This window comes from Scyliorhinus torazame, chromosome 1 (genome assembly GCF_047496885.1).
Source record: "Scyliorhinus torazame isolate Kashiwa2021f chromosome 1, sScyTor2.1, whole genome shotgun sequence".
NCBI lineage: Eukaryota > Metazoa > Chordata > Chondrichthyes > Carcharhiniformes > Scyliorhinidae > Scyliorhinus > Scyliorhinus torazame.
Genome location: NC_092707.1, coordinates 257,307,249 through 257,320,780, shown reverse-complemented (window position 1 = coordinate 257,320,780; position 13,532 = coordinate 257,307,249). Strand labels below are relative to the sequence as shown.

General features: G+C 48.3%; 1 protein-coding gene across 1 annotated transcript in view; it reads right to left on the bottom strand.

The window, feature by feature from the left end:
* Positions 1-13,532, bottom strand: part of mthfd1l (methylenetetrahydrofolate dehydrogenase (NADP+ dependent) 1 like) — a 316,218-nt gene that overhangs the window by 101,674 nt on the left and 201,012 nt on the right. Inside the window, exon 23 of the mRNA XM_072504179.1 lies at positions 11,829-11,929. Within this exon, the coding sequence (XP_072360280.1) occupies positions 11,829-11,929 (101 nt within the window). The remainder of the gene's footprint in view (positions 1-11,828; positions 11,930-13,532) is intronic.

Genomic DNA, 13,532 nt, shown 5'->3' with positions numbered 1-13,532 from the left:
GCCACTTACCTTTGTGGGATTAAACACTTTTACTTTCAATTTGATATGCTCTTTTTTTTAAATTTAAAATACCTAATTAATTTTTTTCAATTAAGGGGCAATTTAGTGTGGCCAATTCACCTACCCTGCACATCTTTGGGTTGTGGGGGTCAATTTGATATGATCTTTAACTTTAGTTAGCCATGGGCGGTGTGTTGTTTGCTTAGAGAGTCTTTCTTTCTCACTGGAGTTTATCTTTTCTGAATATTCTTAAATATCTGCCACTGCATCTCTATTAACCTATCCCTTAATCTAATTTCCCTTTTATTTTAGTCAGCTCTGTCTCCATGCCCTCATAATTGCCCTTATTTAAATTTAAAACACTAGTTTTGGATTTACTTCTTTCTCTCTCAAACTGAATGTGAAATTCAGTCATACCATGATCACTCCATGACCATATAAGTGATATTTTTGTGCTTGCTTAATAATGCTCAAACCTTGGTTTCAGCTGAAAAGTGGGAGGCTTTCAAATGTCAGTTGAAAGGAATTCAGGACCGGCATGTTCCTGTGAGGAAGAAGGATAAATATGGCAAATTTCAGGCACCTTGGATAAAGAGAGATATTGTAGGCCTCGTCAAAAAGAAAAAGGAGGCATTTGTCAGGGCTAGAAGTCTGGGAACAGACAAAGTCTGTGTGGAATATCAGGAAAGTAGGAAGGAACTTAAGCAAGGAGTCAGGAGGGCTAAAAGGGGTCATGAAAAGCAAATAGGTTTAAGGAATATCCCAAGGCTTTTTACACGTACATAAAAAGCAGGAGGGTAGCCGGGGAAAGGTTTGGCCCACTGAAAGACAGGGGAGGGAATCTATGTGTGGAGCCAGCGGAAATGGTTGAGGTACTAAATTAATAATTTGCATCAGTATTCACCAAAGAGAAGGAATTGGTGGAAGTTGAGTCTGGAGAAGGGTGTGTAGAAAGCCTGGGTCACATTGAGATCCAAAAAGACGAGGTGTTGGGCGTCTTGAAAAATATTAAGGTGGATAAGTCCCCAGGGTCTGATGGGATCTACCTCAGAATACTGAAGGAGGCAAGAGAGGAAATTGCCGAGGCCTTGACAGAAATCTTTGGCTCCTCACTGTCTTCAGGTGATATCCCGGAGGACTGGAGAATAGCCAATGTTGTTCCTTTGTTTAAGAAGGGTAGCAAGGATAATCCAGGAAACTACAGGCCGGTGAGCCTTACGCAGTGGTAGGGAAATTACTGGAAAGAATTCTTCGAGACAGGATCTACTCCCATTTGGAAGCAAGCGGACGTATTAGCGAGAGGCAGCACGGTTTTATGACGGGGAGGTCGTGTCTCACCAACTTGATAAGAGTTGGACTTCCGGTTGCGGCGATGCGGAGCCAAGACGCACATTCCGGCAGCTCCTGCTATCACGGACTTTTGGGCTCTACAGAGGAGCCCCAACGGAAATTTTTTGATTGAATCCCATGTGGGAAGGTGAAGTAAGGTCCCCTTACGTCGTATGGCAGGGATTAGCGGTGGAGAAAAAGGCTTTGGCGCAGCGGCAAATACGAGGGGGAAAAAACAAGATGGCGGAGGGCAGAGATCGAGCAGCATGGGGGCCGGACCAGCTGGAATTCCTCAGGCGCTGTGTGGAGGAGCTTAAAAAGGAGGTGCTGGCGCCAATGCTGTTAGCGATCGAGGGGCTGAAGGAGACCCAGAAGGCACAGGCGGTGGAGCTCCGTGAGGTGAGGGATAAAACTAATGAGGACGTGATCCTGGGCCTGGCGGTAAAGATGGAGGCGCACGAGGCGGTGCACAGGAGGTGGGCCGGGAGACTCGAGGTGCTGGAGAACAGGTCGAGGAGGAAGAATCTCTGGATTCTGGGTCTCCCCGAAGGAGTGGAGGGAGCTGATGCCGGGGCGTACGTGAGCACGATGCTCCATTCGCTGATGGGTGCGGAGGTCTCTCCGAGCCCCCTGGAGCTGGAAGGAACTCACCGGGTCCTGGCAAGGAGACCCAGGGCTGATGAGCCGCCAAGAGCGATAGTGGCATGGTTCCATCGCTTCGCGGACAAAGAAAGTGTCCTGAGATGGGCCAAGAAGGTGCGGAGCAGTAGATGGGAGAATGCGGTGATCGGAGTCGACCAGGACTGGAGTGCGGAGGTGGCAAAGAGGAGAGCTGACTTCAACCGGGCCAAGGCGGTGCTGCGCACAAAAAGAGTCAGGTTCGGAATGCTGCAGCCTGCGCGACTGTGGGTCACTTATCAGGACCGACACCACTATTTCGAAACGCCAAAAGAGGCTTGGACCTTTATCCAAACGGAAAAATTGGACTCGAACTGAGGGGCTGTGGTTGTGTGGGGGGGGGGATGTTGACTGTATACGGGGATGTAAATATGGGTAAAGAATGTTTCATGGGTGGGGCGATGGAGGGGGATGTGGGAAGAGTTCTTGATTAAATTTTTTTTCTGTTGACGAGATAGTGGGAAGTGTGGGCGTCGGTGCTGGAGGGAGGTGCGACTCGGGGATGGGGGAATTGGGATAAGGCGGCAGGGGGCGGGGCTGGCTCAGGAAAGTGCGGGCTCTTTCCCGCGCTACGGAGGGGCGGGGGGGCACGCGGAGAACGGTAAGGAGGAGAGATTCCCACATGAGGGAGATCAACGGGAAGGCGGGGTCAGCAGAAGTCAGCTGACTCACAGAAGTAGTATGGGGGGGGGGGGGGGAGCAAAAGAGCTAGATGCGGATCTAGCGGGGAGGCGGGGGGGGGGGGGGGGAACAACAGGGTTGCTGCTGCACTGGCCGAGGGGGAACTGAAAATGGAAGAGGTGGTCGGGGCGGGGGTTCCCCGTCGGGGGGACTGGAGGGTGCGGGAACGGGACTGGCCTAAGATAGGAGATGGCTAGTCGGCGGGGGGGGGGGGGGGGGGGGGGGTTAACCCCCCAATCCAGCTGATCACGTGGAATGTGAGGCGCCTAAACGGGCCGGTTAAGAGGGCCCGAGTGTTCGCGCACCTAAAGGCAGACGTGGTCATGCTTCAGGAGACACATCTGAAGGAGGCAGATCAGGTCAGGTAAAGAAAGGGATGGGTAGGACAGGTGTTCCATTCAGGGCTGGATGCGAAGAATAGAGGGGTGGCAATACTGGTGGGGAAGCGGGTGTCGTTTGAGGCCAAGAACATAATAGTGGACAATGGAGGCCGATACGTGATGGTGAGCGGTAGGTTGCAGGGGACGGAGGTGGTATTGGTAAATGAATACGCCCCGAACCAGGACAATGCTGGATTCATGAAACAGATGTTGCGGCGGCGTATTCCAGACTTGGAGGTAGGGAGCTTGATAATGGGTGGGGATTTCAACACGGTGTTGGACCCAGCATTAGATCGTTCCAGATCTAGGACGGGGAAGAGGCCAAGGTGCTCAGGGGGTTTATGGATCAGATGGGGGGAGTAGATCCGTGGAGATTTGCCAGGCCTTTGGCCAGAGAATTTTCTTTTTTCTCCCATGTACATAAGGCCTACTCCCGGATAGATTTTTTTGTTCTGGGCAGGGCATTGATCCCGAAGTGGAGGGAACGGAGTATTCGGCCATAGCCATTTCAGACCACGCCCTGCATTGGGTGGAGCTAGAGCTGGGGGAGGAGAGGGACCAACGCCCGTTGTGGCGGTTGGACGTGGGACTGCTGGCAGACGAGGAAGTGTGTGGGACGGTGCATCGAAAGGTACCTAGAGGCCAACGACAACGGGGAGGAGCAGGTGGGGGTAGTATGGGAGGCGCTGAAGGCGGTGGTCAGGGGAGAGTTAATCTCCATCAGGGCTCATAGGGAGAAGAGAGAGGGCAGGGAAAGGGAGAAGTTAGTGGGGGAGATTTTAAGGGTGGATCAGGAGGCTCCTGATGAGCGACTACTCAGGGAGAGACAAAGTCTCCAGACGGAGTTCGACCTGTTGACCACAGGGAAGGCAGAGGCACAGTGGAGGAAGGCACAGGGGGCGATATATGAATATGGGGAGAAGGCGAGTCGGATGCTGGCACATCAGCTCCTTCAGAGGATGGCAGCGAGGGAAATAGGTGGAGTCAAGGATGGCAGGGGAGCTACGGTGCGGAGTGCGGTAAAAGTGAATGAGGCATTTAAGGCCTTTTACGAGGAGCTGTATAGGTCCCAGCCCCCAGGGGGAAGAGAGGGGATGCGACAATTCTTGGACAAACTGGGGTTTCCAAGGGTGGAGGAGCAGGAGGTGGCTGGTTTGGGGGCGCCCATTGGGGTGGAGGAGCTGGTTAAAGGACTGGGGAGCATGCAGGCGGGGAAGGCCCCGGGGCCGGATGGGTTCCCGGTGGAGTTTTATAGGAAGTATGTAGACCTGTTAGCCCCGTTGCTGGTAAGGACCTTCAATGAAGCAAGGGAGGGGGGGACTCTGCCCCCGACAATGTCGGAGGCGACGATCTCTTTGATCTTGAAGCGGGATAAAGACCCACTGCAATGCGGGTCGTATAGACCGATCTCGCTCCTCAACGTAGATGCTAAGTTGCTGGCACAAATGTTGGCTACGAGGATTGAGGACTGTGTCCCGGCGGTGATTCACGAGGACCAGACGGGATTCGTAAAGGGTAGGCAGCTAAATACCAATGTGCAAAGGCTCTTAAATGTGATAATGATGCCATCGGTGGAGAGAGAGGCAGAGATAGTGGCAGCCATGGACGCGGAGAAGGCCTTTGACCGAGTAGAGTGGGAGTATCTCTGGGAAGTGTTGAGGAGGTTTGGGTTCGGGGGAGGGTTTATTAGTTGGGTTAAGCTCCTGTACAGAGCCCCGGTGGCGAGTGTGGTCACGAACCGGCGGAGATCGGAGTATTTCCAGCTGTACCAAGGGACGAGGCAGGGGTGCCCCCTGTCCCCTCTGCTGTTTGCATTAGCAATTGAACCTTTGGCCGTGGCGTTAAGGGAGTCGGGGAAATGGAAGCGGGTGGTCCGAGGGGGAGAGGAACATCGAGTGTCGCTGTACGCAGACGACTTGTTGCTGTATGTGGCGGATCCAGTAGAGGGGATGGTTGAGGTCATGCAGATCCTAAGGGAGTTTGGAGATTTCTCGGGCTATAAGCTCAATGTGGGAAAGAGTGAGCTCTTTGTGGTGCAGCCGGGGGATCAGGGAAGAGGGATAGACGACCTACCTTTGAGGAGGGCGGAAAGGAGCTTTCGATACTTGGGGATTCAGGTAGTTAGGAGCTGGGGGGCACTGCACAAACTTAATTTGACGCGGCTGGTGGAACAGATGGAGGACTTTAGGTACAGTCGATTAAAATGCAGGTTCTCCCGAGGTTTCTTTTTGTATTCCAATGCCTCCCAATGGTGATTACCAAGGCCTTCTTTAAGAGGGTAAGCAGGAGCATCATGGGATTTGTGTGGGCGAGCAAGACCCCGAGGGTAAGGAGGGGGTTCTTGGAGCGTAGCAGAGATAGAGGAGGGTTGGCGTTGCCGAATCTGGGTGGCTACTACTGGGTAGCCAACGTGGCGATGATCCGTAAGTGTGAGATGGAGGGAGAGGGGGCGGCGTGGAAGAAGTTGGAGATGGCGTCCTGCAAAGGAACGAGCCTGGGGTCTCTGGTGACGGCACCGCTGCCGCTCTCGCCGACAAGGTACACCACGAGCCCGGTGGTGGCGGCAACGCTAAAGATCTGGGGGCCGTGGAGACGACATAGGGGAGCGATGGGAGCCTTGGTGTGGTCCCCGATCAGGGATAACCATCGGTTTGTCCCAGGAAGGATGGACGGGGGGTTTCAGAGCTGGCATCGAGCAGGGATTAGAAGAATGGGGGACCTGTTCATCGACGGGACGTTTGCGAGCTTAGGGGCGGTGGAGGAGAAGTTTGGACTACCCCCAGGAAATGCTTTCAGGTATATGCAAGTGAGGCGGCAGGTGAGAGAATTCCCGCTGCTCACGGCACAGGGGATTCAAGATAGAGCGATTTCGGGCGTATGGGTCGGGGAGGGCAAGGTGCCGGCGATATACCAGGAGATGAAAGAAGAGGGGGAGGCTTTGGTAGAGGAGCTGAAAGGTAAATGGGAAGAGGATCTAGGAGAGGAGATTGAGGAGGGGCTGTGGGCTGATGCCCTAAGTAGGGTTAATTGCTCTTCGTGTGCCAGGCTTAGCCTGATACAGTTTAAGGTAGTTCACAGAGCGCATATGATGGGGGCGAGGCGGAGTAGGTTCTTTGGGGTGGAGGACAGATGTGGGAGGTGCTCAGGAAGTCCAGCAAACCATGTCCATATGTTTTGGTCATGCCCGGCACTGGAGGGGTGGGGGGGGGGGAAAGAGTTGCGGGAACAGTACCTAAGGTGGTGAAAGTCTGGGTCAAGCCAAGCTGGGGGCTAGCACTATTTGGCGTAGTGGACGAGCCGGGAGTGCAGGAGGTGAAAGAGGCCGGCATTCTGGTCTTTACGTCCCTAGGAGCCCGGCGAAGCATCTTGTTAATGTGGAAAGAGGCGAAGCCCCCCAGCGTGGAGGCCTGGATAAATGATATGGCAGGGTTTATCAAGTTGGAGAGGATAAAAGTTTGCCTGGATGGGGTCTGCACAGGGGTTCTACAGGCGGTGGCAACCGTTCCTAGACTATCTCGCCGGAGCGTTAGAGGAAGGTCGGACAGCAGCAGCAGCAGCAACCCGGGGGGTGGGGGCCCTTTCTGGGGGGTATTTGTGCAAGAAAATACATGAATGATCCAGGAAACTGATATGTACGGGAGGAATCCAATGTACAAAGCTCTGTATCACATTGACTTGCCATGCTCATGTCTTGCTATGCGAGCTTTCCTTCTTTTGTGTTACGGGGGGGGGGGGGGGTTTGTTTTGTATGGTTGAAAATTGTTAAAAATTCTTAATAAACATATTTTTTTTTTAAAAACTTGATGAGTTTTTCGAGGTCACAAAGATGATTGATGCAGGTAGGGCAGTGGATGTCTATATGGACTTCAGTAAGGCCTTTGACAAGGTCCCCTATGGCAGACTGGTACAAAAGGTGATGTCACACGGGATCAGAGGTGAGCTGGCAAGATGGATACAGAACTGGCTAGGTCATAGAAGGCAGAGAGTAGCAATGGAAGGGTGCTTTTCTGATTGGAGGGCTGTGACTAGTGGTGTTCCACAGGGTTCAATGGTGGGACCCTTTGCTGTTCGTAGTATATATAAATGATTTGGAGGAAAATGTAACTGGGCTGATTCATAGGTTTGCGGATGACAAAGGTTGGTGGAATTGCGGATAGCGATAGGACTGTCAGAGGATGTAGTAGGATTTAGATTGTTTGGAAACTTGGCGGAGAGATGGCAGAAGGAGTTTAATCCGGACAAATGTGAGGTAATGCATTTTGGAAGGTCTAATACAGGTAGGGAATATACAGTGAATGATAGAACCCTCAAGAGTATTGACAGTCAGGGATATCGAGGTGTACAGGTCCACAGGTCACTGAAAGGGGCAACACAGGTGGAGAAGGTAGTCAAGGCGGCATACAGCATACTTGCCTTCATTGGCCGGGGCATTGAGTGTAAAAATTGGCAAGTCATGTTGCAGCTGTATAGAACCTTTGTTCGGCCACACTTGGAGTATAGTGCTCAATTCTGTTCGCCACACTGCCAGAAGGATGTGGAGGCTTTAGAGAGGGTGCAGAACAGATTTACCAGGATGTTGCCTGGTATGGAGAGCATTAGCTATGAGGTGAGGTTGAATAAAATTGGTTTGTTCTCACTGGAACAAAGGAGGCTGAGGGGCGCCATGATAGAGGTCTACAAAATTATGAGGGGCATTGACAGAGTGGACAGTCAGAGACTTTTTCCCAGGGTAGAGGGGTAAATTACTAGGGGGCATAGGTTTAAGGTGCGAGGGGCAAGGTTTAGAGGAGAAGTACGAGGCAAGTTTTTTTACACTGAGGGTAGTGGATGCCAGGAAGTCGCTGCCGGAGGTGGTGGTGGAAGCAGGGACGATAGTGACATTTAAGGGGCATCTTGACAAATACATGAATAGGATAGGAATAGAGGGATATGGACCCCGGAAGTGTAGAAGATTTTAGCTGAATCGGGCAGCATGGTCAGCGCAGGCTTGGAGGGCCGAAGGGCCTTTTCCGTGTTGTACTTTTCTTTGTTCACAGCTGATATTTCTCGTTTATGCTTGGATCAGCCTTGCTGCTCTTTTCTCCACCTTCTCCAAAGGATATATATCCTTTTGTGGAATAGTGACCAGACTGAGCAGTGCCCCACTTAAGCAACAATATTTAAGTAACAAAAAAATATTTTGTCCCAATATGGCTGTTTCCCAATACTCTGAATTACTAAACCATATTAAAACGCACCAGCATTATATCATACTTCAGTTGCACACTTTTTTGACCCATGAGCAACACATGAGCAATAATCTGTCAATATGAAATTTCAGTTGTCATTAGCTGGACGTGTCCATGACTACAATCTCAAATCTTGTGCTGCATGCAAATCTGGCAACTTTGCATTTGGCTTTGATGTTCTTGCTATGGAGGGGGCGCAGCCAAGGCTTACCAAACTCATTCCTGGGATGGCAGGACTTTCATAGGAGGAGACACTAAATTGGTTAGGGCTATATTCATTGGAGTTTAGAAGAGTGAGAGGGGATCTCATAGAAACTTACAAAATTCGAACAGGATTAGACAGGGTAGATTCAGAAAGAATTTCCCGATGGTGGCGAGTCCAGAACTAGGGGTCATAGTTTGAGGATAAGGGATAAACCTTTTAGGACTGAGGCGAGGAGAAATTTCTTCACCCAGAGAAAGGTGAATCTGAGGAATTTGCTACCACTGAACGTAGTTGAGGCCAAAACGTTGTGTAATTTCAAGAAGGAATTAGATATAGCTCTTGGAGCCAAAGGGATCAAGGGATATGGGGGAAGATGGGGTCAGAGTATTGAACTTGATGATCAGCCATGATCATAATGGATGGCGGAACAGGCTTGAAGGGCCAAATGGCCTCCTCCTGCTTCTATTTTCTATGTTTATGTTTCTATGTTTAGGTTATTTATGTAGAGGACAGAACGGTGGCACAGTGGCTAGTACTGCTATCTCATGGCACCGAGGTCCCAGGTTCGATCCCGGCTCTGGGTCACTGTCCCACATTCTCCCCGTGTTTGCGTGAGTTTCACCCCCACAACCCAACGGTATGCAGGCTAGGCGGATTGGCCACGCTAAATTGCCCCTTAATTGGAAAAAATGAATTGGGTACATAAAAAAAGGTTATTTATGTAGAACAGTAACAACAGTAACCCAAGTACAGAGTCTTAGTCCTCCAATCAACACCTTCTTCCTCTCAGTTTGAGGTGATACCTTCCAATTGTATCTTTCCCATTTTTGAACCAATTTCTTAGTCTGGATTCCCATGCAGGTAAGATGCACTTGTACACAATTATTGCTGAATGAAGTACTCCCATTGTACTTTGAACTTCGAATAAGTCATGGAATGATAAACTGTAAACACTCGGAGCTGTGTGAACGATTTCAATGCACTCTTTGAAGCTGCAAGTTGCATTCATTGAACATCAAGGATCATGGGCCAGGACTTAACCAAGGTCTTGAATTTCCAGCAATGCACCAGGAAATCCGTCATAAATTGCCAATTCAATGGGCGGCATGTGGCGCAGTGGATAGCACTGGGACTGTGGTGCTGAGGACCCGGTTTGAATTCCGGCCCTGGGTCACTGTCCGTGTGGAGTTTGCAAATTCTCCCCATGTCTGCGTGGGTTTCACCCCCACAACCCAAAAATGTGCCGACTAGGTGGATTGGCCATGCTAAATTGCCCCTTAATTGGGAAAAAAAATAATTGGGTACTTTTAAATTTATTTAAAAAATAAATAAATTGCCAATTCAGAACTTCAAAATAGCTGAATAAACTTCACTCAAGAACAGCAAAATTTATCATCTTCATTTATTCTATAAGTAGACTGCAGAGTTTAATTTTCTAGTTCAATAAGGCCCATTTCTAAAGACACTGGGTAACTCCATTAGAGTCTAACCCTCTGAAATTCAAAGCCATATCTTTCTAATTATCCAAAGATGAAAGATTTTTTTGAAGCACTGAATTCCTATGTGACTTACATGACTTAATCCAAATTAGTAGATAATTCAAATTGCTATTGATGCAGAAAACAAAAATAACCAGGAATTATCATGAGCAGTAAAATTGTGGGGCAAAGACTCCTCTTTTAGTTCACTATATCCCCAGCACGCCATAAGACCAGAAGATACAGGAGCAGAATTAGGCCATTTGGCCCATCAGGTCTGCTCCGCCATTCGATCACAGCTGATTCTTTCCTCATCTCCATTCTCCTGCCTTCTCCCATAACCCCCATCTCAATATTAATCAAGAAATCCCCTTGTTACTCAAGAACATCAGATTTGTGCTTGAGGTGCTGTTACCTACAGGGCTACAGACCACAAGAATAGTTCTTTCTTAGAACATCAGAGTTAGGTGCAGGAGCAGGCAATTTAACCTCTCGAACCTGCTTCACTGTTCAATACGATCATGGCTGATCTCATCATGGCCACAAGCCATGCCGTCCTGCCCGTTCTCCATAATGATTCAACACATTAACCAATTAAAAATCTGTCTAAATGCTCCTTGAATTTACTCACTGTCCCAGCATTCACCGCACTCTGAGGTAGCGAATTCCACAGGTTCACAAAATACTTTCTCTTCATCGTGGTTTTAAATTTGTTACCCCTTATCCTCTCGTTCTAGAATGCTCCACAAGAGGAAGCATTCACTCCAGGTCTAATTTATCTACACCGTTTATCATCTTGTATACCTGAATTTGATCTCCCCTCACTCGAGACTAATCTTTATTAGTGTCACAAGTAGGCTTACATTAACACTGCAATGAAGTTACTGTGAAAACCCCCCAGTCGCCATACCAGACACCTGTTCGGGTACACAGAGGGAGGAATTCAGAATGTCCAAATCACCTAACAAGCGCATCTTTCGGGACTTGTGGGAGGAAACTGGAGCACCCAGAGGAAACCCACAGACACGGAGAACTTGCAGACTCTGCACAGACAGTGACCCAAGCCAGGAATTGAACCCGGGTCCCTGGCACTGTGAAGCAACAGTGCTAACCACTGTGCTACTGAGTTGCATAGATTCCTATCTTCATATGACAAACTCCTCATCTCTGGAACCAATGGCTGACAGTTTAATAATAGGACGGCACAGATTTAAGATGTTTGGCAAAAGTACCGGAGGTGTCAAAAAGAAAGAAAGGTTTTTACACAATTAATGGAAGGGTGGTGGATAAATTCAACAGTAACCTTACAAAAGGAAATTGGATAATTACTTGAAAGCAAAAAATCATTGCAGGGTTACTAGGAAAGAGTAGGAATGAGATCAACTGGATCAGTTAGCTGAAAGATTCGATGGGCCGAATGGCCGACTCTGTGCTGTACCATTCTATGATTGGGAGAAATGATGTGAAGAAGGTATTTGAACACCAGGGTGAAAATTTTAAATTCGGGTTATACCAGGAGTGAACTGGATCAGCGAGCACATGGCTGATCTGAAGGGGTACTCAATGGGGCTGTTTGATCAAACAAGATAATTCTGGAGGTGCAGCCAACTACCATCACAGCTGCAATGTTTAATTGGTCTTCAGATCTTTGTCTGTTTAGTTTGAGGAAACAAGGAGTGATGAGAAGTCCCTTCATTCAAAGGTATCCACATTGATTTGGACTGATTTGACATTCAAGATAGCTCTTGGGGAGATGGAGAACCTGTAATTCAAGATTCCATTGGTGAGACAAGGCCTCTTCAAATGTCTAAAGTGCTTCTGCATGGAGTCCCCAAAGTACAGCACTTACTTGAAAATATTCAAAGCAACTACGACCGGGATCCCAAAAAGCTGAGCGATCTCGATCTGTTTCTGCAGATTACAGCACCCATCGCCCACCAGCTGCAGGTTCTATGACAACAATTACATTAGCTTACACAGAGAAACTTAAGATAAATATAGAAATGCTGGAAATGTGCACCCAGTCAGCATGCATCTTTGGAGAGTCTGGTGACCTTTCGTCAGAACTGGAATGAGAAAACTAGATTTATCGAAGAAGCAAACAAGGTATATGACAAGGGAAGGCAGGCTTATAATTGGCATCGCTGGGCCAGGACTAGGGAGGATCAGCCAGTTTCACCACTTTGAACTGCTTTACACAGTGTCCAGCAGCAGATGCTGTATGTGAATGTCAAGTGAGGTTAGGAGCTGGTTGGCAGGTTGCCTGTAATCAAACAACCCATCAATACTCCTCAGAAAAGCAAACATACTATGAGTGGGGGCACGGACAATAATCTGAGAGTAATTACACCATTGATATGGTGATTTCTGGAAAACAGGAGCAAATTAAGAGGGTGGCGAGTTTGTAAAAACTATTCAATTCAAAGCAAGAGTCTTTCATGGGCCCACACTTTGCATTTGTGAAGTTCTGTTGAATGAACTTGTTCACTGAACAGGCAGAACATAATAGACCAAAATAATTTCACGCGCTGCTTGGAATTTCAGTCAAATTCGTTATTTACCTTTTAAACAGGTAATTACTTCTTATAAGTCGAGAAGTTTTTTCATATGGAAATTTTCATTATCTTATTTGACAATTTATGAAAGGTGCGGACAGGAACAGAGAGCAAAATCATAACTAAAGTAACAAGAGGTGAAACGCCTGTGGAGGGAGGGGGGGTAGAGAGAGAGAGAAGATACACAGAAACATGATAAATATCACAACTAAGCCAATTGTGATATGCCCTCGGACTTGCAGAACCTAGGCTTCCACATGGCAACGTTTCATAGGAAAGACTCATTAGTTAAGCTCATAATTACATGGAGAAGTTAGGGACAAAGTAATACATTGGCTGAAGTGCAGACACTAACAATATAGAGGAATTTAGAAAAAAAAGTAGTGAGCAGGTTGTTCCAAATTGGGCTCACGGCTATTTCTAATTATCAATGACCAGTCTAATGATACTCCGTCTTGCAATAATAATCTTTACTGTCACAAGTAGGCGCATATTAACACTGCAATAAAGTTACTGTGAAAAGCCCCTAGACCAAATTACCTAACAGCACGTCTTTTGGGACTTGAGAGAGGAAACCGGAGCACCCGGAGGAAACACAGGGAGAACATGCAGAGTCCACACAGACAGTGAACCAAGCCGGAATCGAACTTGGGACCCTGGAGCTCTGAAGCAACAGTGGGAATCACTGTACTACCGTGCCGCCCGTTTCATGACCATCACAACTACTGTGGCTGACTCCAAATTCAAAATTTAGTAACTGGATTTAATTTCCACCAGTTCCTTGGTGGGATCTGGACCCATATCCGGAGCACTGGCTTGAGCCTCTGAATCATTAGCACAGTGACATTGTCATTACATCAACGGATCAGATAGTCAATGAAAATTGGTGACCTTTGCACATAATACTAAACTAAGAAAGGCAATGAAACTACATGGACAGTATTAAAGTAACTAGGGAGTGAAGCTGAGGCCTGGGGTCAGAATTTCATAGGGTGTTG